This window comes from Schistocerca nitens, chromosome 3, assembly GCF_023898315.1.
Source record: "Schistocerca nitens isolate TAMUIC-IGC-003100 chromosome 3, iqSchNite1.1, whole genome shotgun sequence".
Lineage (NCBI taxonomy): Eukaryota > Metazoa > Arthropoda > Insecta > Orthoptera > Acrididae > Schistocerca > Schistocerca nitens.
This window is the reverse complement of record NC_064616.1, coordinates 344,753,054-344,781,045: the sequence shown is the minus strand read 5'-3', so window position 1 is coordinate 344,781,045 and position 27,992 is coordinate 344,753,054. Positions and strand designations below refer to the sequence as shown.

The following is a 27,992-nucleotide window of genomic DNA, read 5'->3' as shown; positions in this document are numbered from 1 at the left end:
GTTCTGCAGAGAGAGAGAGAGAGAGAGAGAGAGAGAGAGAGAGAGAGAGAGAGATCTACACTTGCTGCTTGTTGACACTTTATACAATTTCAATTTTTGAAGACTATTGTGTGTTGAATTAGAACAGTCAAATGTGAATTATTCATTTAAGCTTAATATTTGATACACAGATGAACCATTTTAAGCAGTTCATATCCAATGTTCATTTAATACTTTTAATTATGATTGTGGTAATTTGTAATCATATGTAAATGCCATAGAAAAAGAAACTGATTTTCATAATTTTTGTCTGTGTATAATAATCGATTATGCCTGTATAAAGTATTACCATTTTATTGGAAACGAGGCAGAAAAAATCACAAATTGTGTACACAAGGTAGGTAAATTTGTAAGGCCTTTACTGAAGATTACTCACCACCCACAAAACTAAGGCAGCATTCAATACTACTGCATGATGGTGATGCATCAGTAAGGCAGGTACAAACCTTGAGCTTTTGAGATAGTTTTACCATCAGAAAATTATATTCATCAGGATGTATTTTTCACATTACACTAAGGAACCTTGTATGTCTCTTGGCCTTGAGTTTCATGTAATTTTGTGCTCTGCTACCTGTGTTATCTTTCCTTAACTTTTTCCTTTTAGATTTGTTATATTGTTTAGAGAGCCTGCTGTTAACAACATTAGCAATCCACATAGAGTTGCCACATGTGACTAATACTGCTTATGTGTCACAATCACTTATTTCAGTTTTACTCTGTTTTTGCTGGTAACTTTTACCACGTAAGAGTAGATCTTGTTACTCCAAATATTGGCTACCTTAAGGCAGATTCAGAAATTAGTGAAAAAGGGGCAAGGTTTCCCAGAAGTATCAAGGGATGCCTGAAGTAAACACTTTTATTAGATTAAGCTATTTTCACATCCTTCCTGGATATTACAGTCTCCTGCATCCTACTGTAGAGATATGACAAACCACTGGTTGCCTCTAATGTCATGAATCCAATTTGTGTAACAACAAAGCATGACAGACTAACTTAAAAGCCTTGGTGTACATGTCCAGACCAGAAACAAACTTTTTATTAAAAGCACTAAGGATCTGTTCAGTAACTTCATTTGTTGGTGGTTCTGTTTCCATAACTTACATTTTGTGTCACGGCATTTTATAAATACTTTTAACAAGAAGTAAGACTGGGAATTGTTTAACTTATCTTAACCTAAGCCATATTGCATATTTTATTTAATTGCACATGCAAAACAATCAACAACAATTGAATAAGAGCTCTTAGTTCACCTGATAATTATTACAAGAAAAATTTAATTTGAAGACAATATTATAGGAAGCATATGAAGATGATGATGGGCATGTGATACTACGAGAATAATTTCACCAGGCAATGAAAGACCTAAGCAAAAACAAGTCCCCTGGGATAGACAACATTCTCTCAACCTTGTGGAGATCCTCAGACAGGACAAACTATTCCACGTAGTATGTAAGATATGAGACAAGTTAAATACCCCTTAGACTTCAGGAAGAATATAATAATCCCTGTTTGAAAAAAGGTAGGTACTGAAAGTTGTGAATATTGTACAGTTATGAGTATGGCACATCCTGGTTGCAAAATGTTGACACTAATCAACCACAGATGAATGGAAAAATGGGTAGACACTGGCTGACCTCGGGAAAGATAACTTTTGGATCTGGAGAAATGTAAGAACATGTGAGGCTGATGTGACTATGGCTTATCTTGAATACAGAAGCTGAACATAAATTTATAGCATTTGTGCATATAGACAAGGCTTTTGACATTGTTGATTGGACTATACACTTCAAAATTCTGAAGATAGCAAGGATAAAATACAAAGACAACATTTTGTCTAAAACTTGCACACAAATGAAATACAGTTATGTGTAATGAGTTGAAAGCAATGCAGTACGTGAGAAGGGAGTAAGAGGGGGAAGGAGGGATTGTTGAGGGGGAAATCACAGCTTCAGTATAGCATGTAGCTTCAAAGGGATGTTGTTCCAAATATAGTCTCATTTTTGTTGCACAGAAGTTAATTATTTTGTATACAGTCCTTCCTGTGCTTTCTTTACTAATATTTTGAAGAGAATGGCAATATTAAAGTAATGGTATACAAATTCAGTGACGATATTTTGACTCATCAGTGTCATCTTCATCAAGCTCTGATGCTGCAACATGCATTTAAATTGCTTGGATGTATATTATGACACTTGACTGTAGCTCAAGACAATTCATTACAAAAAATTTGAAGATTCAGTAAACTTGATGTAAAAGTAGCATTCATATTGAGTAACTAGAAATGACAGTGATCCTACCCTGACAATATTTTACATATAAATTATAGCCAAAGGTGGTACTTCCTTTCAATTCAGTTGGTTGTACAGTGGTGAAATCTACACAATAAACCCACAATAAATATATGTTTTTTCTTTAAGTACACAACTTAGCAACTGTGATGGTGTCACATCCATACTGTTCAGTGAAGCCATGTTTAGCACACACTGATAAATTTTATTATGTAATGTTACTAGAATTTTCAGAATGCAGAACCTGTATATATCTTGGCATCAACAACAAATTTAAATAACACACAGTTTATCTCACTGATTAGGAAGCAGTTTGCTACTTACTTTACAGGTGACAGCAGAGGCAGCAATTTGCTTTCACTGTCATTTGTATGGTAAACAGTAGCCTGTCTTCCTAATCACAGTTATTGTAACATAGCTCATAGTCTGTAGTCTTTTACATTTAGTCACTTTGTCAGACAGAAGCACATCATATTTTATAATTATTTACAGGATATCAGATACAGCAGCATTATATATACACCTGAAAGCAGAAAAACAAATGTTTTCTTGGAGAGAATAGACTGTTCATAATTAATAAATAGCCCACAGATTCAGGGAGCTTGGACCATTGCCTACTTCTCTCTCCTTATTTGAACCTGTGAATCAAATGCACAGTAACTTTGCATTACATGGTGCAAATTGGAGATTGCCATGATAATGAATGGTGCAGACTCAGTGTAGAAATAAAGCTTGTAGGAATCTCACACTGAGATTGGTTACAACAATCCTTTACTGTGCTGAAATTACAGTAAGGAAAGCTTCATAGTGTTCTGTTCTTTGTGCTAAAAATTTGCAGTTTTCATTAATTGAATACTTACAGGCATATGAAAAGAAATTCCATATGAATTGGATTCATATACATAATGGACTATTTCATTTAGCTGTGTGGCATGTACAGTCATGTTTGCTAACAATCAGAAATAATGTGCAAGGTTTACAATGAAATGAAATGAAATGAGCGTATGGCATTGCTGGCCAGGAGACCCTATCCAGGGAAGTTCGGGCATCAGGTGCAAATCTTATTGCAGTTGACGCCACATTGTGTGACTTGTGTGCCAGTGATGATGATGAAATGATGATGACAACACAACACCCAGTCCAAGAGCAGAGAAAATCTCCAACCCTGCCAGGAATCGAACCTGGGCCCACTGCATGGGAGACAAGCATGTTACCACTCAGGCTAAGCAGGCGGACAGTTTACAATAACTCTCATAGTACAGTATCATAGTTTCTGTCATTTACTCTTTCTTTTCCTGCAGAGGGAGAGATGTGCACTCTATAGCAAACTGTCTTGTAGCTTGTGCTGTCAAGATGTTTACCTATTCTTCCTACACCTATGTATTGGTTCTTGTGAGGCAGCACTGAATTTCATTATTGTGGTGTAACTGACAAGTATTCTTACCAATTTGACTGTGATATAATGAGCACAAGAAAAAAACAATAATTTTATAGTATTTATGGTGCCCTTATGGGGTTTCTTTCATGATCTTTACAACCCATTTTTGCAAGCTCGAGATCTGACTCTATGAACATAAAAGCCATTAATATACAAGAGGAAAAGAAGTTATCCTGTGTGTAGCTAAACAGCCACTACTTAAGTGCCTAACAATGACTGCTCCTTCTGAAAAGAGATTTGGTAATTAATGGAGAAGACTGTAAAGGATTAAAACTGCCTGTCAGGCATATACCAGAAAACATATCTAGGTATATGTTAAAATATGTAACAGCTTTTGGTAAACCAATATTTAATTATAACTACCCTGGAATCGTATGTTACCTAGCAAGCAACAATTAATGGCGTTATGATGACACTCTTCCTTAAAGTTCATTGTATATTTTCTGAAAATGGGCTGTGTACTCAACAACAAAATGTTATTTTCATATGCAATGACAATATTAAACCTCTTTTTATAGTCCTACATAATGATTTCTGGAATTTATTATTATTTAGGTGTATACTAAAGTACGCATTATGCTACATATTTGGTCCTCAAAGGAATAATGAGATAAATCAAAACAGAATTAAAGAACAGGTAAAATACAGTAAGATTAAGCACCATGTGACTTATTGTCTTGTATGTAATCTACAATTGTTTGCATTTTTTCACTGTAGTGTAAATGCAACAAGTACACCAGACACAACAAACCACACTTCTTCCACACTACACTCCGATCACATACAGCGAGCATCGAGCCGTGACTCATCCTTACTTCAAAATCATTCTATGACACACACACACACACACACACACACACACACACACACACCCGCGCGCGCGCGCGCGCACACACACAAAATACATACATGTGGTACTACAAATGAACAAACAAAAAACGTGTGTGTGTGTGTGTGTGTGTGTGTGTGTGTGTGTGTGTGTGTGTGTGAAAACACTTTCCCAAGACTAGTGGCCTGACATCGTGCAGAACATTGAGAGGCCAACTCGCTACTGCCTCCCGCCCCCCTTGCCCCTTTGCCATTCAGAGGTTCCACGTCTTTGGGAGCGTCTATTTGTGGACTTTGCCAGTCCCTTCCTCAGAGAGATACAGTTTATCTTCACAGACTAATTTTCCACGTTACCTTGTGTAGTTCCAAAGTCAAAGACCACAGCAAGGGAGACATAAGCGCCTTGCAAAGAAATATTAGCTATTGAAGGGTTCCCAGAAACAATTGTCTCGTACAATGAGTCTCAGTTTTCATCCAGTATATTTCAGAATATCAGCTTTCGGAACATCATAAAACATCTGACAACAGCGCCGTTCCACGCAGCCTCAAATGATGATTCCGAGCAGTTCGCCTCCATCTTTAAAGTCCAGATGCAGAAGATGGTGTCAACCATACCCGGGGCCGAGATTCCGATCCAGTTCCTGATCTCCTAGAGGACCACATCGATACAAGAGCGCATCACAGCAGAACTGTTGTATGGCCGCCGACCGGACCGTTTGGAACCTTTGGGGCCTACAACACGTCCACAACAGCCTAGCTGTCGTCCCTGATACACGCCAGGCACAGAGGTTTGGGCTTGCACCTTCGGCAGGGTACCAGGACGGATTCCAGGCGTTATCAGAGTCACTCGCAGACGACAAATGTTAACAACTACGCCATGCTGATGCTATACGGTCACAAGCTGTATCCTCGCTTAGCGGCTGACATTGTGCAATCGACGTTTGACCACGCTGTGGAACAGGAATGACCATCAACATCCTTTGTCAGTTAACGAATAGTGCAGCATCGGAAAAAAAAAAAAAAAAAAAAAAAAAACGGGGGCTCCCTTTGGAGATTTAAAGTTGCCAACCCCCGCTCGCCACCCACGCACAGGATGGGGTGGGGGTCGAGTGTGGTATCACTGGATGTCCCCTTACTAAATGATCCTGTAACGAAACGCGCTGCTCTCCGTTGGATCTTCTCTCTCTCTTCTATCAACCCTTCCCTAATCTGAGCTTGTGCTCTGTCTCTAATGACCTCATTGTCAATGGGACGTTGAACACTAATCTCCTCCCCCTCCTCTAATGCTCATATGTTAGAGGATGAAAGTCACCAACAAGTAATTCCTTATCAAAAACTTTAATGAAAAGTGGTAGCACAATTCAATTGAACAACTCATACTAGTGCACAGATTCAAAGACCAAGAGAGAAGAGTCAAAGATCAAAACATCAAAAGATGAACAATAGTGTTCTAGGGGTCGATTGTTATAACAAGTTTGTTTCCATTTTTGAAAATAATTTTCCTGAAAAGCAAATTAAATGCAATATTGGGAACTCATCAAAAAACCGTGAGTCATTACAGGTATTATGCATCTTCAGAACAAAAAATGGGAGATGTATGGATTTCCAGAACAAGTAATGATCCAGAAGTACTTTCACAGTGTAAACATTAATGTTACATAATAAGATAAGTGGAAAAAGTCCATGAGTCTGCACATCTTGTCTAAAATTGACAGATCAGAATATAAAATCAAACCACTGTTGAGAAGACGGCTATCTTTGCGAGACGTTGTAGAGAGAATTTTAGAACAGTGGAATGTTTTGCGTCTCTATTTTGATTCTAAATACCTAGAGAAGAGGCCGGTTGCAGCAAAAGAAATTCATCGATCCCTCAATGAAAGTTTTTTAAAATTATTTATTTATTTTTGGCCTAAATTTTATCAAAATTCACAGATTTAAATAAGTATTTCCAGAGTGGTAAAATTATTGTTATTGATTTACATGAAAAGATGGTACAAGGGTACAAAGAAATGTTGCTTTGCTACATGAACCAGCACTATGTCGCAACCAATAAATTGATTGACACTGATCTCATAAGGGGAGGCCGCCAATTGTGAAATTCAGATTCGATTCATACTGCGCATAATAAAAGCTCATGGCCAGAGGTGTAATGTGGCAAAGCACCAAGATGCACTTCTCAGCCGTTGTCGAGAAAATCGACAGTTAATAGAAACCGTTGCGGTGAAATACTCTCTACGATGTATAACTTCCTATAGCGTCGTGGCGCAGCGGTAAGTGCTTGGGTTCGAAGGTCGCCGGATCGAATCTCGCGCCATGCAAGTTCTTTTTTTTTTAGTATTTGTTTTTTGTAATTCAAATATATATATATATATATATATATATATATATATATAATCATGGGGTCTCTAATTCGAACGTTTGACTTACACTATACGATATATATAAATAAATATAAATATCATGGGGTCTCTAATTCGAACGTTTGACTTACACTATACGTATTCGTTTCGGAATATCGAAGATGAAACAACTGACAGACACTCTCGAAAAATTTCAAATCAAAATATGTGCACTGCAAGAAACACGATTCACAGACGAAGACCATTTCAACACGGAGAATTTCAGAATATACAAATGAAAACCATCGAGACAACTGAAAAAACTAAGGCTTTTTTGGCACAGGATTTGCAGTACACAGGTCCATCACGGACAGCATAATCGACTTTTTGTCACCAAACGAAAGAATCAGCACCATCACAGTGAAATCAGCCAATAAATCCTACACAATAATCAACGCACATGCACCGACTAATGATTACAACAGGAAAAACCCGGACGAAATTGATGACTTCTGGACGACAATGGAAGAAACTATCAGAAAAATTCCTCACATAGAGTCAAAATAATACTGGGAGACTTCAACGCTAAACTCGGAAAAGAAAAGATATACAGACATATCACAGGAAAACATACTCCACACAAGGACACCAACAAAAACGGAAAACATCTGATAGACTTTTGCGAAAGCCACGACCTGGCCATTATGTCAACAAAATTCAAGAAACCAACACGAAAACTTACCACATGGAAATTCCCCAGCGGAAAGCAAGAACTACAAATCGACCACGCAATAGTCCAGAAAGACTCACAAAAAGAAATTTTGAACATAGACACCCGTAAAGGCTACTTCGACTCAGACCACCACCTACTACAGATCAGGATTCGTCTTTTGCCCAAGACAAAGCTCCATAAGAACAAAATTGTTAGACCAGATCCAGAATACGTTACTTTATACCAGACACAAATATTACACAAAATTAAAATGGAGAAAACGACAGACTGGACACAACTTTCACGAAGAATCCGAGAGGCCATGAAACTAGCACAAACAGCACGCACACGGAAACACCGTTGGTGGAACCACACATGTGACCAAGCTATTGACCAACGAATCAGTGCATGGAATAAATTTAGTAGCCATAAATCCCAAGAGAATTGGATGAACTTCTTGAAAACACAGAAGCAATCAAGCAAAATCATTCGCAGTGAAAAACGACAGTATGACAAACGGCGACTGACAGAGATCGAATCGGACTTCATGAAGAACAATACAAGAAACTTCTACAGAACGTTCAGAGAAAATATGACTGGATAACAACCACCCAACTTGTGCTTCAGAAGACCGGATGGAACCCTAGAAACCAATACCAAAAACAACTGTGACATTCTGGCAAAGTACTTTGAAAAACTGTTCAACACGGACCCCCCTATGGAAGAAATGATGACAGAAACGAGCACATACAATCCAGATAGTGAACCTCCAACTCTAGAAGAAGTTAAAGAAATAATCAAGTCACTCAAGAATCGTAGAGCACCAGGAGAAGATGGCATCATCGCGGAAATCTGGAAGTTACAAGACCCAGAACTCACCAAAGACATCCACAGGATCTTGGAAGACATCTGGAAGACCATGAAAATTCCTGACGACTGGAAAACTGCCCTGATACACCCACTACACAAAAAAGATGACAAGACTGACCCGAACAACTACAGAGGAATATCCATACTACCGGTCACATACAAGATCCTCTCTAAAGCTTTACTAAACAGACTAGAATGTCAGACCGACCACTTGATTGGGGAATACCAAGGAGGCTTCTGTAAAGGGCGGTCTTGCGCGGAACAAATTTGGAACCTGAAAATGATTTTACAACACAAACAGAACCTGATCATTACTTTTGTTGACTTCAAAAAGGCGTACGACTCTATCGACCGGAAAACTCTCTTCAAAATTCTAGCAGAATACAAAGTAGACAACAGAACACGGGCTATCATAGAGCAAACTTTAACCAACACAACCTCCAAACTAAATTTCTTTGGGGAACTATCAGAGACCTCTGAAATTCGCACAGGTGTCCGACAAGGCGATGGTCTCTCACCTCTCCTTTTCAATCTGGTGTTATATAAGGTCATAAAAGAATGGGAAACATCACAATAGGGGATAACCTTAGGGAACCTACAGATTAAATACCTGGCTTTTGCAGACGATTTGGCGATTGTCACGAAAGGTATAAAGGAATCAAAAGATGCTATTGAAAAACTGCACGAAATCGCTTCCAAAACTGGACTACAGATCTCTTACGAAAAGACACAGTTTATGAGCACAAAGAAACTCTCATCTCTGAACACAAAGTATGGCACGATTTACAAAACGGCAAACTTCAAATACCTCGGTGAAACACTACAAATGAGTGGATATAACAGAGACTCAAACGAAGAAAGAAAGACTAAACTGGACAAGGCATACAAAGTAGTGTGGAAACATTACAACAAGAAGTCTATCTCACAAAAAGCCAAATTATGCCATTACGACACGGTGGTGCTCCCCGAGGCACTATATGCAGCAGAGACCACACTAATCCTAGGGCATACACGTATCAGACAATTAGAAAAAGTAGAACGGAAAATACTCAGGAAAATATTTGGCGCAACTAACAACAATGGAATATGGATCAAGAAACCTACAGAGGAACTGTACAAACATACGAAGACAATCACAGAAAAGATTAGAAAGCGCAGACTACAATTCTATGGACACCTATACAGAATGCCATCACACAGGCTGACCAAACAGATCTTTGACTGGGTAACCACTAGAAACAACAAATGGGTGGCAGAGGTAGAAAACGACCTGAACCAACTCAACATAACAGCAGACACAATAAACGACAGAATAAAATTCAGAAACATCATTAAGAAAAGTAAACTACATGAGATACAATGTTACAAACGAACAGGCATAAAATGGACCGAAGGACGCAAGCAAGATCACAGCCAGATGATGAAAGAAATATGGGCAACCAAAAAGGCAATCAAGATGAAGCCGAAGACACAAAGCCGACAAAAAGCATGGACAGAGGACCGGGAACAGAAACACAGCGAGCGAATGAGGGAAGTTTGGGCAACAAGGAAGGCAGCAAAAGGAACTGGCCATGTAGTTTAGTCCAAATGCGCTCTTTAAGGGCAAAACACCAATAATAATATAAATCAGTTGGTTCTACTGAGAAATTCATCAATGCAGTATGTAACGGAACATATTAAAGGCTTTACTTTACCGTAGTATGCGATACCCTCCAAATTCAACAAGTTTAACGAGTATTTATGATTATAGAAAAGTTATTGTGTATGTTAACAATGATTGCATAACATGTCTCCATAAACAGTCAACCCATTAAATTATACTGAATAACTGACCCACACAAAAGTTAATATCACTTGATCACTGATACAGCAAAAAAATGGCTCTGAGCACTATGGGACTTAACTGCTGAGGTCATTAGTCCCCTAGAACTTAGAACTAGTTAAACCTAACTAACCTAAGGACATCACAAACATCCATGCCCGAGGCAGGAGTCGAACCTGCGACCGTAGCGGTCTTGCGGTTCCAGACTGCAGCGCCTTTAACCGCACGGCCACTTCGGCCGGCCACTGATACAGCAAATGTCATCATGTAAAAAACAGTAAGTGTATCTTAAACAATTAATATGAAGTACGAAGAATGGTGGCCAACTTAGGTATTTTGGATCTCCTTAAATAAAAATCACCCAGTGAAACCTATTTGTTCACTAGGAGCGTTTTCACTCAGTATTCACTTAATCAATCTTATTTTAGACGAAAACCAATGTAATTCTTAATAATTCATGTTACTTAATTATTTATGCAAATTAGAGAAGTCAATTGACAAACTTCTAAAAAACGGCCTTTTTGTAACAAAGAATTATTCTGTCAAGTCAACAAATCTGTCTGTCATTTTAATAACATGTTAAATTATGTCACTCGATGCAAATTAATAACTTTTCTGCACAAATTATGATAACAGATGTACATGTGACTTATAAACTATATCTCTTTTTAGTAGTTCTTTGACAATGTTATAAATACAAGCAGCAAGAAGGGTCGGGAGGCAGTCGGAATGTCACTTTGGTAAAGTGTGTTTCTGTGTTATTGTTTGAGATGTATAAACAATGCAAAGAACATGTAAAGGAAGTACTACTTTGTGTTGTGTTATGGTCTTCGGTGGACAGTGGAATTAAGATGGCCACCAGAGTAATAAATATTTGATGTTTACATATGTGTTGGTTTCGCTCGTTCTTTATCATCAAAAGCACATAAAAAACACGGGACCTCATGTTTTTACCCTAGACAACCAGATTTAGAGCCAGCATCAGCATCGAGACACAGCAGCGATCCAGCAAGCAGCAGCGATTACTACAATGCATTTTAATGGCGCCAACCTAACATCAAGTGCTAACAAGCTCCGTAAATTGGAGTGAAATAGTGCGATTATAGCAATTAGCAATATCTACGACTAGGCGACAAGGAGTTGGCCACCAATAAATCCTTTAGGCTTCTCTTAAACTGAATTTCATTGGTTGTTAAGCTTTTTATGGCTGCTGGCAAGTTATTGAAAATGTGTGTTCCTGAATAATGCAAACCTTTTCGTTCAAGAGTAAGTGACTTTAAATCCTTGTGAAAATTATTCTTATTTCTAGTATTGATTCCATGAATTGAGCTGTTGGTTTGAAAAAGTGATACATTTTTAATGACAAATTTCATTAAGGAATAAATATATTGGGAAGCAGTAGTTAGTATCCCTAGTTCCCTAAACAGGTTTCTGCAGGACATTCTTGAGTTCACACCACATATAACTCTTACTGCACATTTTTGTGCCCGGAAAGTGGCTTTAGTTTTGTGCAACGTTTGGTAAATATGGAATAATGAAATTTCGCGAAAGTCTTTACCATTAACAGCTCGAAGTGGTCGTATAGTTCTTACCGTCTGTAATGTGGCATGCATAAGCCGAATGAGAAGTTGTTTGTGCCTTACGTGAAGTTTCCGTCGCGGCGCAGGATGTCGCCGGCCGAGCTGTTGGGGGGCTGGAGCGGCTTGTTGATGACGTGAATGCAGCCGTTCATGCCGTGGATGTCGGGCCTGCGCAGCATCGCGTCCTCCACGCCCAGCGCCTTGCGGTAGACCTGCAGTCGCAGCGGGTGGGTCTCGTCCAGCGACATCAGCACCTGAACACAAGCTCTGTCAACAATCTTCACCCTAAAGCAGCGCAGTCAAAGGACCGAAACCACATGCCCGTCAGTCGTATTTTGTGTAATGCACAGTGGTTTCAAATTAATGAACGAGTTCGTGGGGCTATATTTTCATCAACAGAGAATAAGTTTCACATCAAAATTACAAGGAGAATACTCAGATTGAAACAGTGACTTTCAAATCCCACAAAAAAAAAAACCTCTGTAGAAGCTCTCTAACGTAGCGTGCAGCAAACTTGTAGGCATTTCCCATTAGCACTTTGTTTACAAATTGCGTTTAATTGTTTACATTCAAAAGTGATCGTAGCGATGTGTGTTTTTGTGTGAAAGTATGTTTCATGGAAAATATAATAAAATTTTAGTGTAGGGTCTGTAATCCATACAAATTACAAAAATTTAAGTATTTGTGTACGCTACTGGCCATTAAAATTGCTACACCAAGAATAAATGCAGATGATAAACGGGTATTCATTGGACAAATATATATACTAGGACTGACATGTGATTACATTTTCACGACATTTGGGTGCATAGATCACCAGAAATCAGTACCCAGAACAATCACCTCTGGCTGTAACAACGGCCTTGATACTCCTGGGCATTGAATCAAACGGAGCTTGGATGGCGTCTACAGGTACAGCTTCAGCCCATGCAGCCTCAACACGATACCACAGTTCATCAAGAGTAGTGACTGGTTTATTGTGACGAGCCAGTTGCTCGACCACCATTGACCAGAAATTCTCAGTTGTTGAGAGATCTGGCCCGTACAGGACCTGCAACATGCGGTCGTGCATTATCCTGCTGAAATGTCGGGTTTCGCGTGGATCGAATGAAGGGGAGAGCCACGGGTCGTAACACATCTGAAATGTAACGTCCACTGTTCAAAGTGCCGTCAATTTGAACAAGAGGAGACCGAGACGTGTAACCAATGGCACCCCATACCATCACGCCGGGTGATACGCCAGTATGGCGATGACGAATACACGCTTCCAATTGCGTTCACCGCGATGTCGCCACACACGGATGTGACCATCATGATGCCGTAAACAGAACCTGGATTCATTCGAAAAAATGACGTTTTGCCATTCGTGCACCCAGGTTCGTCGTTGAGTACACCATCGCAGGCGCTGCTGTCTGTGATGCGGCATCAAGGGTATCCGCAGCCATGGTCTCCGAGCTAATAGTCCATGCTGCTGCAAACGTCGTCTAACTGTTCGTGCAGATGGTTGTTGTCTTGCAAACGTCCCCATCTGTTGATTCAGGGATCGAGACGTGGCTGCACGATCCGTTAAGCCATGCGGACAAGATGCCTGTCATCTTGACTGCTAGTGGTACGAGGCCGTTGGGATCCAGGACGGCGTTCCGTATTACCCTCCTGAACCCAGCGATTCCGTATTCTGCTAACAGTCATTGAATCTCGACCAACGCGAGCAGCAATGTCGCGATACGATAAACCGCAATCGCGATAGGCTACAATCCGACCTTTATCAAAGTCGGAAACGCGATGGTTCGCATTTCTCGTCGTTACACGAGGCATCACAACAACGTTTCACCAGGCAACGCCGGTCAACTGCTGTTTGTGTATGAGAAATCGGTTGGAAACTGTTGTGTCGATTCCCTAAGGTCTCGACACAATGAGTGGCTAGGTGCACGCGAAACTAACGCAGACGGGCGTAAATTCTGAAACAGGAGACTGGATGAAAAACTATAAAGAAAAGAAGAGAGATTGTCATCTACTTAACTTTTAATGATGTTCTTCTTGTTGAAATACATCTCTTGCATAGTAGTAAGCAATTAGCAATGATACACATGGCGCCTTGCTAGGTAGTAGCGATGGACTAGCTGAAGGCTATTTAATCTGTCTCTCGGCAAATGAGAGGAATACTTGATAGGTCTAGTCGCAAGCTATGTCGTCCGTACAACTGGGGCGAGGTCATGTCCGTGTCTTGTGACCTGCCATGTGGTGGCGCTAGGATTGCGAGTACACAGTGGCGACACGCGGGTCCGACATGTACTACAGGACCGCGGCCGATTTAAGTTACCACCTAGCAAGTGTGGTGTCTAGCGGTGACACCACATTCCTCCCCCGCAAATCGGCGAACGGTCGTGAGATAAGGCTTCCGCCCGCCGTGGGGAGGACCCCATGTTGACGTATGCGATGAGGTGGGGAGCCTAACAACAGGCGAGGCTGTGCCACCCGCACCCGGCCATTCGGTCCGAGGGGAGCTAGGAAACGCCTGCAAACCTAGTCCAGGGTGCACGTCAACATGAGGTGTATGCGCACGTAATGATATAAGAGGAGCCGCGGGGTCGACCTCCATGTGGTCGGAGCACCCGACGGGCGAAGACGACATCTGGTCCGGAGCGGGCAAGAGGTCCATGGCGGAGGACGGCTGGTCACGGGAAGCGAGCGGCGGCGCGTGACCCAGGGAGGCGCCAGGCGGTTGCAGCGACGCGTCCACCGCGGGCGGCGCCGGCGGCGGCTGCGGCGGCGCGACGCCATGAGGCAAAATGGAAGGCAGCGTCGGTAACACCTGGGGATGAGGCGAGCCAGTAGATGGGTCCCCAGGGCGCTGACCTGACGGCTCCGTCGCTGAAAGCAGACGGGGAGCGGCAGAACCCAGGCGACGACAGAGGCGCAGCTGATTGAGATGCCGACGCACCTCACCAGAGGCCCCCAAAACCAAATACATCGCGCGGCCGAGGCAGCGAAGAATGCGCCCTGCGAGCCAACGCCGTGAACCGCGATAGTTGCGATAATAGACAACGTCGCCAGGAGCAAAAGCAGGAGACTGCCGCTGCACAGGAACCTGATGTGGCGGATGCAGCAAAGACATCAAAGTTCGATGAGGACGACCATGGAGCAATTCAGCCGGCGAGCGACCATCGCGAGGCTGAGAGCGATATGAAGACAAAAAGAGCAACAAAGCGTCCTCCCGTGAATGCGACTCTTTCAATTTCAACATCTGGGACTTGAAAGTCCGGACCAATCGTTCCGCGGCACCGTTTGACTGAGGCGAAAACGGCGCGGATGTCAGATGGTGAATACCATTGGCCTTGCAGAACGACTGAAATTCTGCGGACATGAATTGTGGGCCATTGTCGGAAACAATAGTCTGCGGGAGACCTTCAATGCAAAAGATAGCAGACAAGGCCTGGATTGTGGCAGAAGACGTCGTGGAAGACATCCGGACAACAAAAGGAAAATTACTGAAAGCATCGACCACAACCAACCATCGAGCATTCCAGAATGGACCAGCAAAATCGATGTGCAAGCGTTGCCAAGGGGAAGTGGCTTTCGGCCATGCAAAGAATTTCCGCGGCGGTGCGGATTGTTGTTCGGCACACGCGACGCAAGAGGAGCACATATTCGTAATCGCAGCATCGATTCCGAACCAAGTACAGTGCTGACGAGCAAGTTGTTTCGTTCGCACTATACCCCAATGTCCTTGGTGAAGAAGCCGTAAGACAGAGGACTGTAACGAACGTGGGACCACGACTCGGGATTGATCATTATCGGAACGCAACAACAAAACACCACGTCGGACAAAAAGTCTCTCCTTGTGAGCAAAAAAAACGGCGAACCAAAGGATCCTCGATCCGTGACTTGGACAAGGGCCATTGCGTAGCAACAAAACGCAAAACAGTAGCAAGGACAGGGTCAGCAGCTGTGGCTGTAGCTACACGACGAAAATCAATCGGAAACGATGCGACCACGTCATCGGCTTCCGAATCAATGAACATGCAAGCAAGTTCGGAAGAATCGAATGCTTTATCCTCAGCAACCGGCAAACGGGGCAACGCATCAGCGTTGCCGTGCTTAGCAGTGGACCGATACAAGATATCGTAGCGGTACTGCGAGAGAAAAAGTGACCAGCGAATGAATTTCTGCGCTGTACGTGGAGGTACAGGCTTGTTCGGATGAAAAAGCGATGTCAAAGGTTTGTGGTCCGTGATGATGGTAAAGTGACGACCATACAAGAAATCGTGAAACTTTGTTACACCAAACACAAGAGCCGAAGCTTCCTTCTCTATTTGTGAATAATTTCTTTGCGCAGATGAGAGCAATTTTGACGCAAAGGCAATAGGGCGATCATGCGAGCCATCTTTGTGCGCAAGCACAGCACCGATCCCGAAATCCGATGCATCTACCATCAACAAAAGGGGTTTTCGGGGATCGAATGGCGTCAGGCAAGTATTTGAAAGTAACGCCGATTTCAACTGGCGAAAGGCGCGTTCGCATTCCGTCGTCCAGACGAACGGAACACCTTTACGGCGTAAGCGATGAAGCGGAGCTGAAATGGAAGAAGCATTGCGCACAAATCGGTGATAATAATTTACCTTACCCAGCACACTCTGTAGCTGTTTTAAGTTCTGCGGTGACGGCAAGTCCTGAATGGCACGAAGGTGCTCTGGACTCGGATGTATACCTTGGGCATTTATGACATGCCCCAGGTACGGTAAGTCACGAGCAAAAAACACATTTGTCCTTCCTCAAGCGAAGACCATTCTGACGCAAGACCTGAAATAAGGTCCGGAGATTCTGCAAATGTTCGGCTTCTGTCTTTCCTGAGATCACAATATCGTCCAGATAGTTCGCAGCAGTAGGGACCGACGCACAAATAGTTTGTAAATATTGCTGAAATAAAGCAGGGGCGGATGCACACCCGAATGGCAGTCTTTTGAAGCGATACAAGCCAAGATGCGTGTTAACCACAAAGACGCGCTGGGATTCTTCGTCCACAGGTAGTGGCAAGTACGCATCTGCTAGGTCCAATTTTGAAAAATATTTTCCCGGGCACAGTTTGTCAAAAAGATCTTCCGGGCGGGGCAAAGGAAAAGTAGCAGTCACAAGTTGTGGATTCACAGTGGCCTTGAAGTCCACGCAAAGTCTCAGTTTTCCGGAAGGTTTTGGCAAAATGACTAAGGGTGAGGCCCAGAGAGAAGCCTGCACACGTTCAATTACACCTTGAGATTCTAATTCGGCTAATGTTTTTGCGACCTCATCACGCAATGCGTGGGGAACATTGCGCGCTCTGAAAAATTTTGGTTGCGCGTTGTCTTTCAGTTCCAAATGCGCTTCATAGTTCTTAGCGCAACCCAGGCCCGGTGCAAAAATGTCTGCAAATTCTTCACAAAGACTAGAAACACTGGCGGAAGGCACAGTCTGATTCACGGATAGGACCTGATTTACAATAGACATATTAAACAATTGAAACAAATCTAAACCAAACAAGTTCACTGCACTAGAGGAACGAAGAACGTAAAATGATACAAGTTTTGTCTGTCCCTTGTATGTGGCAAGAAGGCTGCACTGGCCTAACACAGGGATCGGCTGTCCTGAGTAACTAGTTAACGTAACATTTGCGGCACGCAATGGCGGGGCGCCCAGTTGTTTGTACGTGTCGTGATTGAGCAATGAAACAGCAGCTCCGGTATCGAGCTGGAATGGTATCACTTTTCCTGCAAAGTCTAAGTCCACAAAAAGTTTATTGTCTTGTTGACGACAAGAGGGACTGTCTCGTGCAATGTGAACTGAGACAGGTACAGAAGCACTTGCGACTTTACGGGATTTCCGGCGACGTCGACGCACACTTTGGGTGGGACGAACACAGTCACTGTTAGCTAAAGTGTCACTGGACGGGTGGGAATGAACGACATGAATGTCCATGGGCGAAGGTCCACGAGCCTGATTGTCCTGGGTTCGATTCCGGCGCGAAGCAAAGGGCCTGGAATTTGTGTGATTGTCTGACCTAAGCTTTTTCTGGCAAACACTTTGTACATGTCCTTTCTTTTGACAGTAAAAGCAAATAGCTTGGCGTGACGGGCAATTTTCACGCGAATGTCTAATTGCACACCGCGGGCAAGATTTCACTGCATTTGCTTGCTTACGCGGCGCACGTGGTTGCAAGCTAGGCGGCCGCAGCGAAGTCGGGCGCGAGGGCCGCTTAGCGTCCCGTGCAGCGGGCCCGGCGGGCCGATTAATGTGACACACTGCTGGCGAAGTTTCAAATGATGCCTGAGCAAAGTCAAGTGTGTCTTGCCTGTCCAATATGTCTATCACTTGTTGCAGGGAGGGATTAACTAGTTTCAAAATCTGTTCCCTTATGCGAACATCAGAAACGTTCTGTGCAATTGCATCACGCACCATAGTATCTGAATATGGGAGGCCACATTCACAGGCAAACGCGCAGTCTCTAGTAAGGCCTTGCAAAGTTGCTACCCACTCCCTGTTAGTCTGACCGGCCGTACGTTTTGTACGAAAAAACGTATACCGTTTGGCAACTACATTTACTGTTTCTTTGAAATAGGCATCTAAAGCCGACAAAATTTCTTCGTAGGACAGAGTTGCTACGTCGCGTCGGGGAAACAATTTCACTATCACACGGTAGGTAGACACACCGACACAAGAAAGCAAAAACGGCTGCCGCTCTTTACCTTGAATTCCATAAGCTGTGAGGTGGAACCGGAACTGATCGGCCCACTCAGTCCAGCTCTCGTTATGGGCCTCAAAGGGCCTAAATGGCGGTGCGACAGCGGTGTGTGGCTGCGGTAGCGATGAAACGGCTGCCGCCGCATCGGTTTGCAGCGCACGTTGACCCTGGACGAGCTGTCCAAGGGCTTCCAATAACGCCTGCGTCTGCTGATTCTGCAAGCGAAAAAATTCGGACAGTACATCTGGAGAATGCGGCGAAGCCATGACACAAGCAAATTAGAGCAAGTATAACACAAAGACTGCAACGTGGGCGCGGCACCACTCCTCGGCGCCAAAATATTGTTGTGTCGATTCCCTAAGGTCTCGACACAATGAGTGGCTAGGTGCACGCGAAACTAACGCAGACGGGCGTAAATTCTGAAACAGGAGACTGGATGAAAAACTATAAAGAAAAGAAGAGAGATTGTCATCTACTTAACTTTTAATGATGTTCTTCTTGTTGAAATACATCTCTTGCATAGTAGTAAGCAATTAGCAATGATACACATGGCGCCTTGCTAGGTAGTAGCGATGGACTAGCTGAAGGCTATTTAATCTGTCTCTCGGCAAATGAGAGGAATACTTGATAGGTCTAGTCGCAAGCTATGTCGTCCGTACAACTGGGGCGAGGTCATGTCCGTGTCTTGTGACCTGCCATGTGGTGGCGCTAGGATTGCGAGTACACAGTGGCGACACGCGGGTCCGACATGTACTACAGGACCGCGGCCGATTTAAGTTACCACCTAGCAAGTGTGGTGTCTAGCGGTGACACCACAGAAACTTTCCTCATGTCAGCACGTTGTAGGTGTCGCCACCGGCGCCAGCCTTGTGTGAATGCTCTGAAAAGCTAATCATTTGCGTATCGCAGCATCTTCTTCCTGTCGGTAAAATTTCGTGTCTGTAGCACGTCATCTTCGTGGTGTGCCAATTTTAATCGTCAGTAGTGTATGTATGTATCACATCTCCTAAACCACTGGACCTATTTCAACCAAATTTGGTTCACATATCATTTAATATCTGGAAAGAATCACTGTGGGGGTAAGAACCACCGTCCTATCAAAAGGGTCGGTGTGAAAAAGCAGTGTAGCTCACGACTGGACATTACCCATAGTTTAGTCAGCCAGTGTCGGAGACTGAGAGCATTTGGAGACTTGCAACAAACTTTAGACATAATTTCAGACCGTCACGAAACTTTTTCTCGCTGACGATCCCCACAAAATGATGAAAGGAAAAACGTTGTGGCTTACTACATTTTCGCTGCTCATGCAATAAAGCTGCCACATGACATTTTAATATATTACCTTAGTATTCCTGACGTTTTGCAGGCAGTATTCACATATACCACTGAATGTACCAGAAAAATTACGTCATTGTGCGACACTTAATTCAGGAGATACGACCTCATAAACACTGAATGTTTGAAAAACCACTGCACATTGCATCATGCAAGATGTTTAAATTTATTACTTCTTTGCTTCAACTCTATTCCTAACAATTTTGTCAGATAGTACTCACATATGCCACTGAATGTACGTACAGAAATATATCATTGTGTGACTCATAGTTCAAGAAATATGACTTCAAATACTGACATGCGAGAGAAATCTACCGTATCATTCATGACGTTTTAAATGTATTACTTCTTTGCTGCTAAATCTATTCACAACACATTTCTTAGACAGTAGGCACATACACACTGGATGCACCTGCAAAATTACATCATTTCACAGCACATAGTTCAGGAAATACGACGTCATAAACATTGAGCTGCGCGAAAGTAGAACTGCACGGTGAAGTTTGCTCGACATATACGACGGTCACTCCAAAAGAAATGCACACTATTTTTTTTAAATCCATCTTTTATTCTACACGTTTGAAAGTTTTACAGTGTGTAGATACATCCTTTAGGAACAATATTTTCATTTCTCCATGTAAGTTCCATTCCTCTCAATTGCCTTACGCCATCTATGCACCAGCGCCTGTATATCCGCACGGTAAAATTCTGGACCAACCTGTTGGAGCCACTGTTTGGCAGCGTGCGCAAGGGAGTCATCATCTTCAAACCTTGTTCCACGAAGAGACTCTTTCAGTTTCCCAAAGAGATGATAGTCACATGGAGCCAGGTCAGGACTGTAAGGCGGGTGTTTCAGTGTTGTCCATCCGAGTTTTGTGATCGCTTCCATGGTTTTTTGACTGACATGTGGCCATGCATTGTCGTGCAACAGCAAAACATCCTGCTTTAGCCGATGTGGTCGAACACGACTCAGTCGAGCTTGAAGTTTCTTCAGTGTCGTCACATATGTATCAGAATTTATGGTGGTTCCACTTGGTATGATGTCCACGAGCAAGAGTCCTTCGGAATCGAAAAACACCGTAGCCATAACTTTTCCAGCAGAAGGTGTGGTTTTGAATTTTTTTCTTGGGTGAATTTGCACGATGCCACTCCATTGATTGCCTCTTCGTCTCTGGTGAAAAATGATGGAGCCATGTTTCATCATCACCTGTCACAATTCTACCAAGTAATTCATCTCCACCATCCTCGTACTGTTCCAAAAGTTCGCTGCACACCGTGTTTCTTGTTTCTTTGTGAGCCACTGTCAACATCCTGGGAACCCAAATGGCACAAACCTTTTTTAACGCCAACACTTTCAGTATTCTGCAAACACTTCCTTCCCCTATCCCAGCGTAGCGTGACAATTCGTTCACTGTAATGCATCTGTCAGCAATCACCAACTGGTTAACTCTTTGCACATTGTCTGGAGTGTGTGCAGTACGAGGCTTGCCGCTGCGAGGACAATCCTCAATATTGCCGTGCCCACTTTCATCACGTAACCTGCTTGCCCACCAACTAACTGTACTGCGATCGCCAGCAGCATCTCCATACACCTTTTTAAAACTCTTTTGGATGTTTCCCACTGCCTCGTTTTCACAGCACAGGAATTCTATGACAGCACGTTGCTTCTGACGAACGTCAAGTATAGCTAGCAGCCATCTTGAAGACATGCTGTGACGGCGCCACTCACGGGAACCAGTTGAACTAAGTTTGAAAACAAGCGGGAAGGATGTATCTACACACTGTAAAACTGTCACACATGCAGAATGAAAACTGTATTTTTACAAAAATAGTGTGCATTTCTTTTGGAGTGACCCTCGTAGGTGAAATATGTGTACAAATGAGCGTGAAATATGTTAAATATGTGTAAAATATATCTGACATGTGCATGCGCGAGGAAAGCCAAGGGTGAAAAGCTCATCTTAAACCCCTGGGGGGATTTCAGTCAAATTTGGTACACATATTATTTACAATCTGGAAAGAAATACTGTAGGGCTGTACTGTAGGGGTAAGATCCACAAGCCTCCTATTGGGGGTCGAGTGTGCAGAAGAAGGGAGGACGACGAGATGGGCAGACAGCAGGGGGGGGGGGGGGATGTATGTACAGATAGGAGGAGGAGGAAATGGACAGAGATAGGCGAGGGCGAAATGGACAGAGAGAGGGGAGAGAAGAGATGGACAGAGAAAAGGAAAGAAGAGGAGCTGGACAGAGAAAAGGGAGAGGAGGAGATGGACAGAGAGAGGGGCAAGGAAGAAGCAGAGAGAGGAGGGAGGAGGAGACGGACAAATAGATGATTGGAATAACAGATTTTCCCAAAGTTACGCACCTTCGTAAGAGGACTTTTTTTGAAAATTTTTCAGTATTTAATTCACAAGTATGGAGTTTAAAGTTTCTATCTTCTAAGAAAATCAAGTAAAATTCTGACGCTGGCGTAGTGTAGATCTTAATAGCGTCTCCCCTATGCACACCTTTCGACTACTTTCATCGCCAATATTAAGGCATGCGAAGCCAAAGGTAAAGGAAATCTCATACAAGAACAGTCGGCAGGCAGAATGCATTGCGCCGACAAGGGCAGGCTCCAACTGCTGCGCTGCTGGAGGGCACAGTCCTGGCCGCAACCTCTCAGATGACAACTTGTTTGAACCGAATTACACGATCTAATCAGATTAATGTGAGCACCGCCTATGTTCGACGTCGATGCGCAATAATGCGGACAGCAGGTGGTAGGACTAGCAGTGGAGGGTATACAGGGTGCTACAAAAAGGTACGGCCAAACTTTCAGGAAACATTCCTCACACACAAATAAAGAAAAGATGTTATGTGGACACGTGTCCGGAAACGCTTAATTTCCACGTTAGAGCTCATTTTAGTTTCGTCGTCTACCTACGCTCAATGGAGCACGTTATCATGTTTTCATACGGGATACTCTACCTGTGCTGCTAGAACATGTGCCTTTACAAGTAAGACAAAACATGTGGTTCATGCACGATGGAGCTCCTGCTCATTTCAGTCGAAGTGTTCGTACGCTACTCAACAACGGATTCGGTGGCCGATGGATTGATAGAGGCGGACCAATTCCATGGCCTCCACGCTCTCCTGACCTCAACCCTCTTGACTTTCATTTATGGGGGCATTTGAAAGCTCTTGTCTACGCAACCCCGGTACCAAATGTAGAGACTCTTCGTGCTCGTATTGTGGACGGCTGTGATACAATACGCCATTCTCCAGGGCTGCATCAGCGCATCAGGGATTCCATGCGACGGAGGGTGGATGCATGTATCCTCGCTAACGGAGGACATTTTGAACATTTTCTGTAACAAAGTGTTTGAAGTCACGCTGGTACGTTCTGTTGCTGTGTGTTTCCATTCCATGATTAATGTGATTTGAAGAGAAGTAATAAAATGAGCTCTAACATGGAAAGTAAGCGTTTCCGGACACATGTCCACATAACATGTTTTCTTTCTTTGTGTGTGAGGAATGGTTCAAATGGCTCTGAGCACTATGGGACTTAACATCTATGGTCATCAGTCCCCTAGAACTTAGAACTACTTAAACCTAACTAACCTAAGGACAGCACACAACACCCAGCCATCACGAGACAGAGAAAATCCCTGACCCCGCCGGGAATCGAACCCGGGAACCCGGGCTACCGCACGACCACGAGATGCGGGCATGTGAGGAATGGTTCAAATGGCTCTGAGCACTATGGGACTCAACTGCTGAGGTCATTAGTCCCCTAGAACTTAGAACTAGTTAAACCTAACTAACCTAAGGACATCACAAACATCCATGCCCGAGGCAGGATTCGAACCTGCGACCGTAGCGGTCTTGCGGTTCCAGACTGCAGCGCCTTTAACCGCACGGCCACTTCGGCCGGCTCATGTGAGGAATGTTTCCTGAAAGTTTGGCCGTACATTTTTGTAACACCCAGTATAAAGCGTGCCTGGGGATGCGGAAAACAGTGCAGTCGTTGTCGTAACGCGGAAACGCTGCGATTTTTCTGACGTCCAGAACGAAATGATCATTTGCTTTCGGGCCAAGGGTGGAAGCATTTCAGAAACGGCTAAATTAGTAAACTGTTCGCGTGCTGCCGTGTTTATACCATGCAAGGTAAAAGGCGTTATCTAAAACTGGCGCTGAGGCAACTGTGGTGCACCACCGGACACGGACGACAGGGTGAACGACGGCTGTGGATGTGTGTGCGGGCGACTAGGCGTGCAACTGCAACTGTTGAGTAACTGACTGCCCAGATGAACCGATGGGCTACCAACAGTGTCTCCTTAACGACCGTTCAGCGAACGTTGCTGCGTATGTGCCACCGTGGCAGGCGTTTGGTTCAAGCAACCGTGCAGACTGCTGTTCACCGCCGATGAAGGACGGAATGTTGTCCTTGTTGTGGTCTTCAGTCCTGAGACTGGTTTGATGCAGCTCTCCATGCTACTCTATCCTGTGCAAGCTTCTTCATCTCCCAGTACCTACTGCAACCTACATCCTTCTGAATCTGCTTAGTGTATTCATCTCTTGGTCTCCCTCTACGATTTTTACCCTCCACGCTGCCCTCCAATACTAAAGTGGTGATCCCTTGATGCCTCAGAACATGTCCTACCAACCGATCCCTCCTTCTAGTCAAGTTGTGCCACAATCTCCTATTCTCCCCAATTCTATTCAATACCTCCTCATTAGTTATGTGATCTACCCATCTAATCTTTAGCATTCTTCTGTAGCACCACATATCGAAAGCTTCTATTCTCTTCTTGTCCAAACTATTTATCGTCCATGTTTCACTTACATACATGGCTACACTCCATACAAATACTTTCACAAACCACTTCCTGGCACTTAAATCTATACTCGATGTTAACAAATTTCTCTTCTTCAGAAACGCATTCCTTCCCATTGCCAGTCTACATTTTATATCCTCTCTACTCCGACCATCGTCAGTTATTTTGCTCCCCAAATAGCAAAACTCCTTTACTACTTTAAGTGTCTCATTTCCTAATCTAATTCCCTCAGCATCACCCGACTTAATTCGACTACATTCCATTATCCTCGTTTTGCTTTTGTTGATGTTCATCTTATACATGCACGCGAATACCGAAACTGGACGTTCACCGAGCGGCGTCAGGTGGCCTTTTCAAATGTATCGCGTTTTATCCTCCACTGGAGAGATGGCCGTTGGGTATGGCGCTGTAACGATCGTCGTAACGAAGAGGGACCATTAAGATCTGGGGAATATTTTCGTGGCTTTCCCTTGGTGATCTCGTCATATGGGAGGCACGGTGGATCAACTCTAGTAAGCATCTATGCTTGGGGAACATGTCGACCCCTACATGCAGTATGTTTTTTCCTCGGCACGATGGAATCTGGCAGCAGGGCAATGCAACGTATCGCACAACTAGCAGTGGACGCGCTTGGTCCGCCGGCCGGAGTGGCCGTGCGGTTCTAGGCGCTACAGTCTGGAACAGAGCGACCGCTACGGTCGCAGGTTCGAATCCTGCCTCGGGCATGGATGTGTGTGATGTCCTTAGGTTAGTTAGGTTTAATTAGTTCTAAGTTCTAGGCGATTGATGACCTCAGAAGTTAAGTCGCATAGTGCTCAGAGCCATTTGAACCAGCCGCTTGGTCCGAAAAGCATCAAGATGAGTTTACCATACTCCCCTGGCCACCAAACTCCCCGGATTTATATTCAATCGCGAACTGGTGAGACTACCATTATCTGGCTATTCGCACCGCGGATCTTCAACCGAGAAACCTAGGTTAGGTGGCCACGGCACAGGAGTAGGCACCTTCCAGAATCTCACCGGCTCACGTCAGCGCTGCAAAAGGTGGTTATTCAGGTTTTTGACAGGTGATCACATTAATGTGATTGGACAGTGTATAATGGTACCCACGTTTCATTCGCAACAACTCTTGCGTATCTAACGACTCACATGACAATTGGATGCTAACCAGGGAACATCCCCATCGCACCCCCTTCAGATTTAATTATAAGTTAGCACAGTGGATAGGCCTTGAAAAACTGAACACAGATCAATCGAGAAAACAGGAAAAAGTTGTGTGGAACTATGAAAAAAATAAGCAAAATATACAAACTGAGTAGTCCATGCGCAAGATGGGCAAAATCAAGGTCTGTGTGAACTGACGAGCGCCGTGGTCCCGTGGTTAGCGTGCTCAGCTGCGGAACGAGAGTACATGATGCGATCGCAAAGGGTGAATTGAATCGGTCCCCAGGCATTGATGGACTTCCTGCTGAATTTTATCGAGAATTTCGCAACGAAATGGCATCGCGATGGACGGAAATGTACAACGAGATGTTAAATTGCGTTGCGCCTATTCCACCGGCTTTTATGGAAGGCCTCTTGGTGCCAGTACATAAACCGAAGCCAGGAATTACGGTCACACATTATCGTCCCATCACCCTGCTTAATGCCGACTATAAGATCTTTGCACGGTTGCTAGCGTCCCGATGTCGTATGTTAATTCGTAGCGTTCTCTCTCCAGAACAGACGACACCGGGTGGATCGGTGAATGTGCAAACAGCTACTGGCGAATGCCGTGATGTGATAGCGCTGGCGGAGGAGTGCCGGCTTAAAGCGGCGATGGTGGCGGTTGATTTTGACAGTGCTTTTGATAAGGTGCGCCACAACTATCTGTACGCTGTACTGGAACAAATGGGATTTCCAGATCGTTTTACTGATCTCATTAGAAGGATTTATGGAGGCGCACAATCCTTGGTACAGGTTAATGGGCGTATAGCAGGGCCCATTCAAATTCGACGATCCATTCGCCAGGGCTGCCCTCTTTCGATGCTGCTGTTCGCGATAGCGTTGGAACCATTAATTGGGAGGCTAACATATTCTCTTTCTGGGATGGAACTGCGGGGCTACATCTTCAAATTTCGTGCCTATGCGGACGACCTCCTGCTGCTCGTTCGTTCTGAGGAAGAGGTGAAGACGGTCCTTGAACTGTTGTTGGACCACAGTGTGACGGCGGGTAGTGCAGTGAACATGAACAAATCAGCGGCAATGCCGGTTGGAAGGGGCCTTACGCCGGAAGAAATCAGTCCGTTTCCTTATGTGCAACGATTCCGCTATCTCGGCATAGACTTTACCTCATCTGTAAAACATACTGCGGCAGTTGACTACCGACGTATTTTACAGACAACACGTACCATGGTCCGACAACATTTCATACGGCGCCTTGATCCTTTGCAGCGAGTCGAATATCTGAACACTTACGTGGTTTCTCGAATGGTGCATATTTCGCAGAACCTGCGCCTACCACTCACGCTCGGACGTCGACTTCAATCAGCACTAGGCTATTTTGTGATGATTGGGTCACCCCTCAAGGTACGATACGCAACGCTCACGCTCCCTACGGACAAGGGGGGACTCGGACTTACGAATGTTCACTGCCGAGCGACGGCGCTCCTTCTAGCCACTATGTACAAGCAATGGCGTAGCGGGCGTGATTCCCTTACATCCCGCCTACTGGATCTCCTAGTTCCAGCGTCCCTCACACCTCCGGTGGCGGTGGGCAACATTACGTCACATTTTGCGCATGTATCAACATTTATCGTGGAACTTAGTTATATCAGAGACGAGCTTCCGCTCACGAGACCACCACGCGCGAAGGATTTTTATGTTTGGCTGCTACGACGGATAAGTCGTAATGTCATTGAACTCAAACACCCCAAGTTGCATTGGCCGAAGATTTGGAGACATGAGAACCAAAAATTCCTTCCTACCTTCGTTCGGGCACTGTGGTTCTCTGTCACCTGTGGCAAGTTCAACACCAACCAACGACTCCATGCAATTGGACTAGTGGACACTCCACTATGCCCGAAATGTCGCCAAGTGGATGACGACCATCACCGCTTAACTTGTATCACGGTGGAGGACGTATGGCTCCTAGGAAGACAGATGGTGGCTTGCTACCTCCGTGTGACCCCGCAACATATTACACCTGCTTCCTTCTTACATCCGGAGA

The 27,992-nt window shown here is 44.0% G+C and overlaps 1 protein-coding gene across 1 annotated transcript in view; it reads right to left on the bottom strand.

The window, feature by feature from the left end:
* LOC126248296 (transforming growth factor-beta-induced protein ig-h3-like) overlaps positions 1–27,992 on the bottom strand; it is a 414,865-nt gene that overhangs the window by 39,893 nt on the left and 346,980 nt on the right. Inside the window, exon 11 of the mRNA XM_049949161.1 lies at positions 11,980–12,170. Coding sequence (XP_049805118.1) covers positions 11,980–12,170 — 191 coding nt within the window. The remainder of the gene's footprint in view (positions 1–11,979; positions 12,171–27,992) is intronic.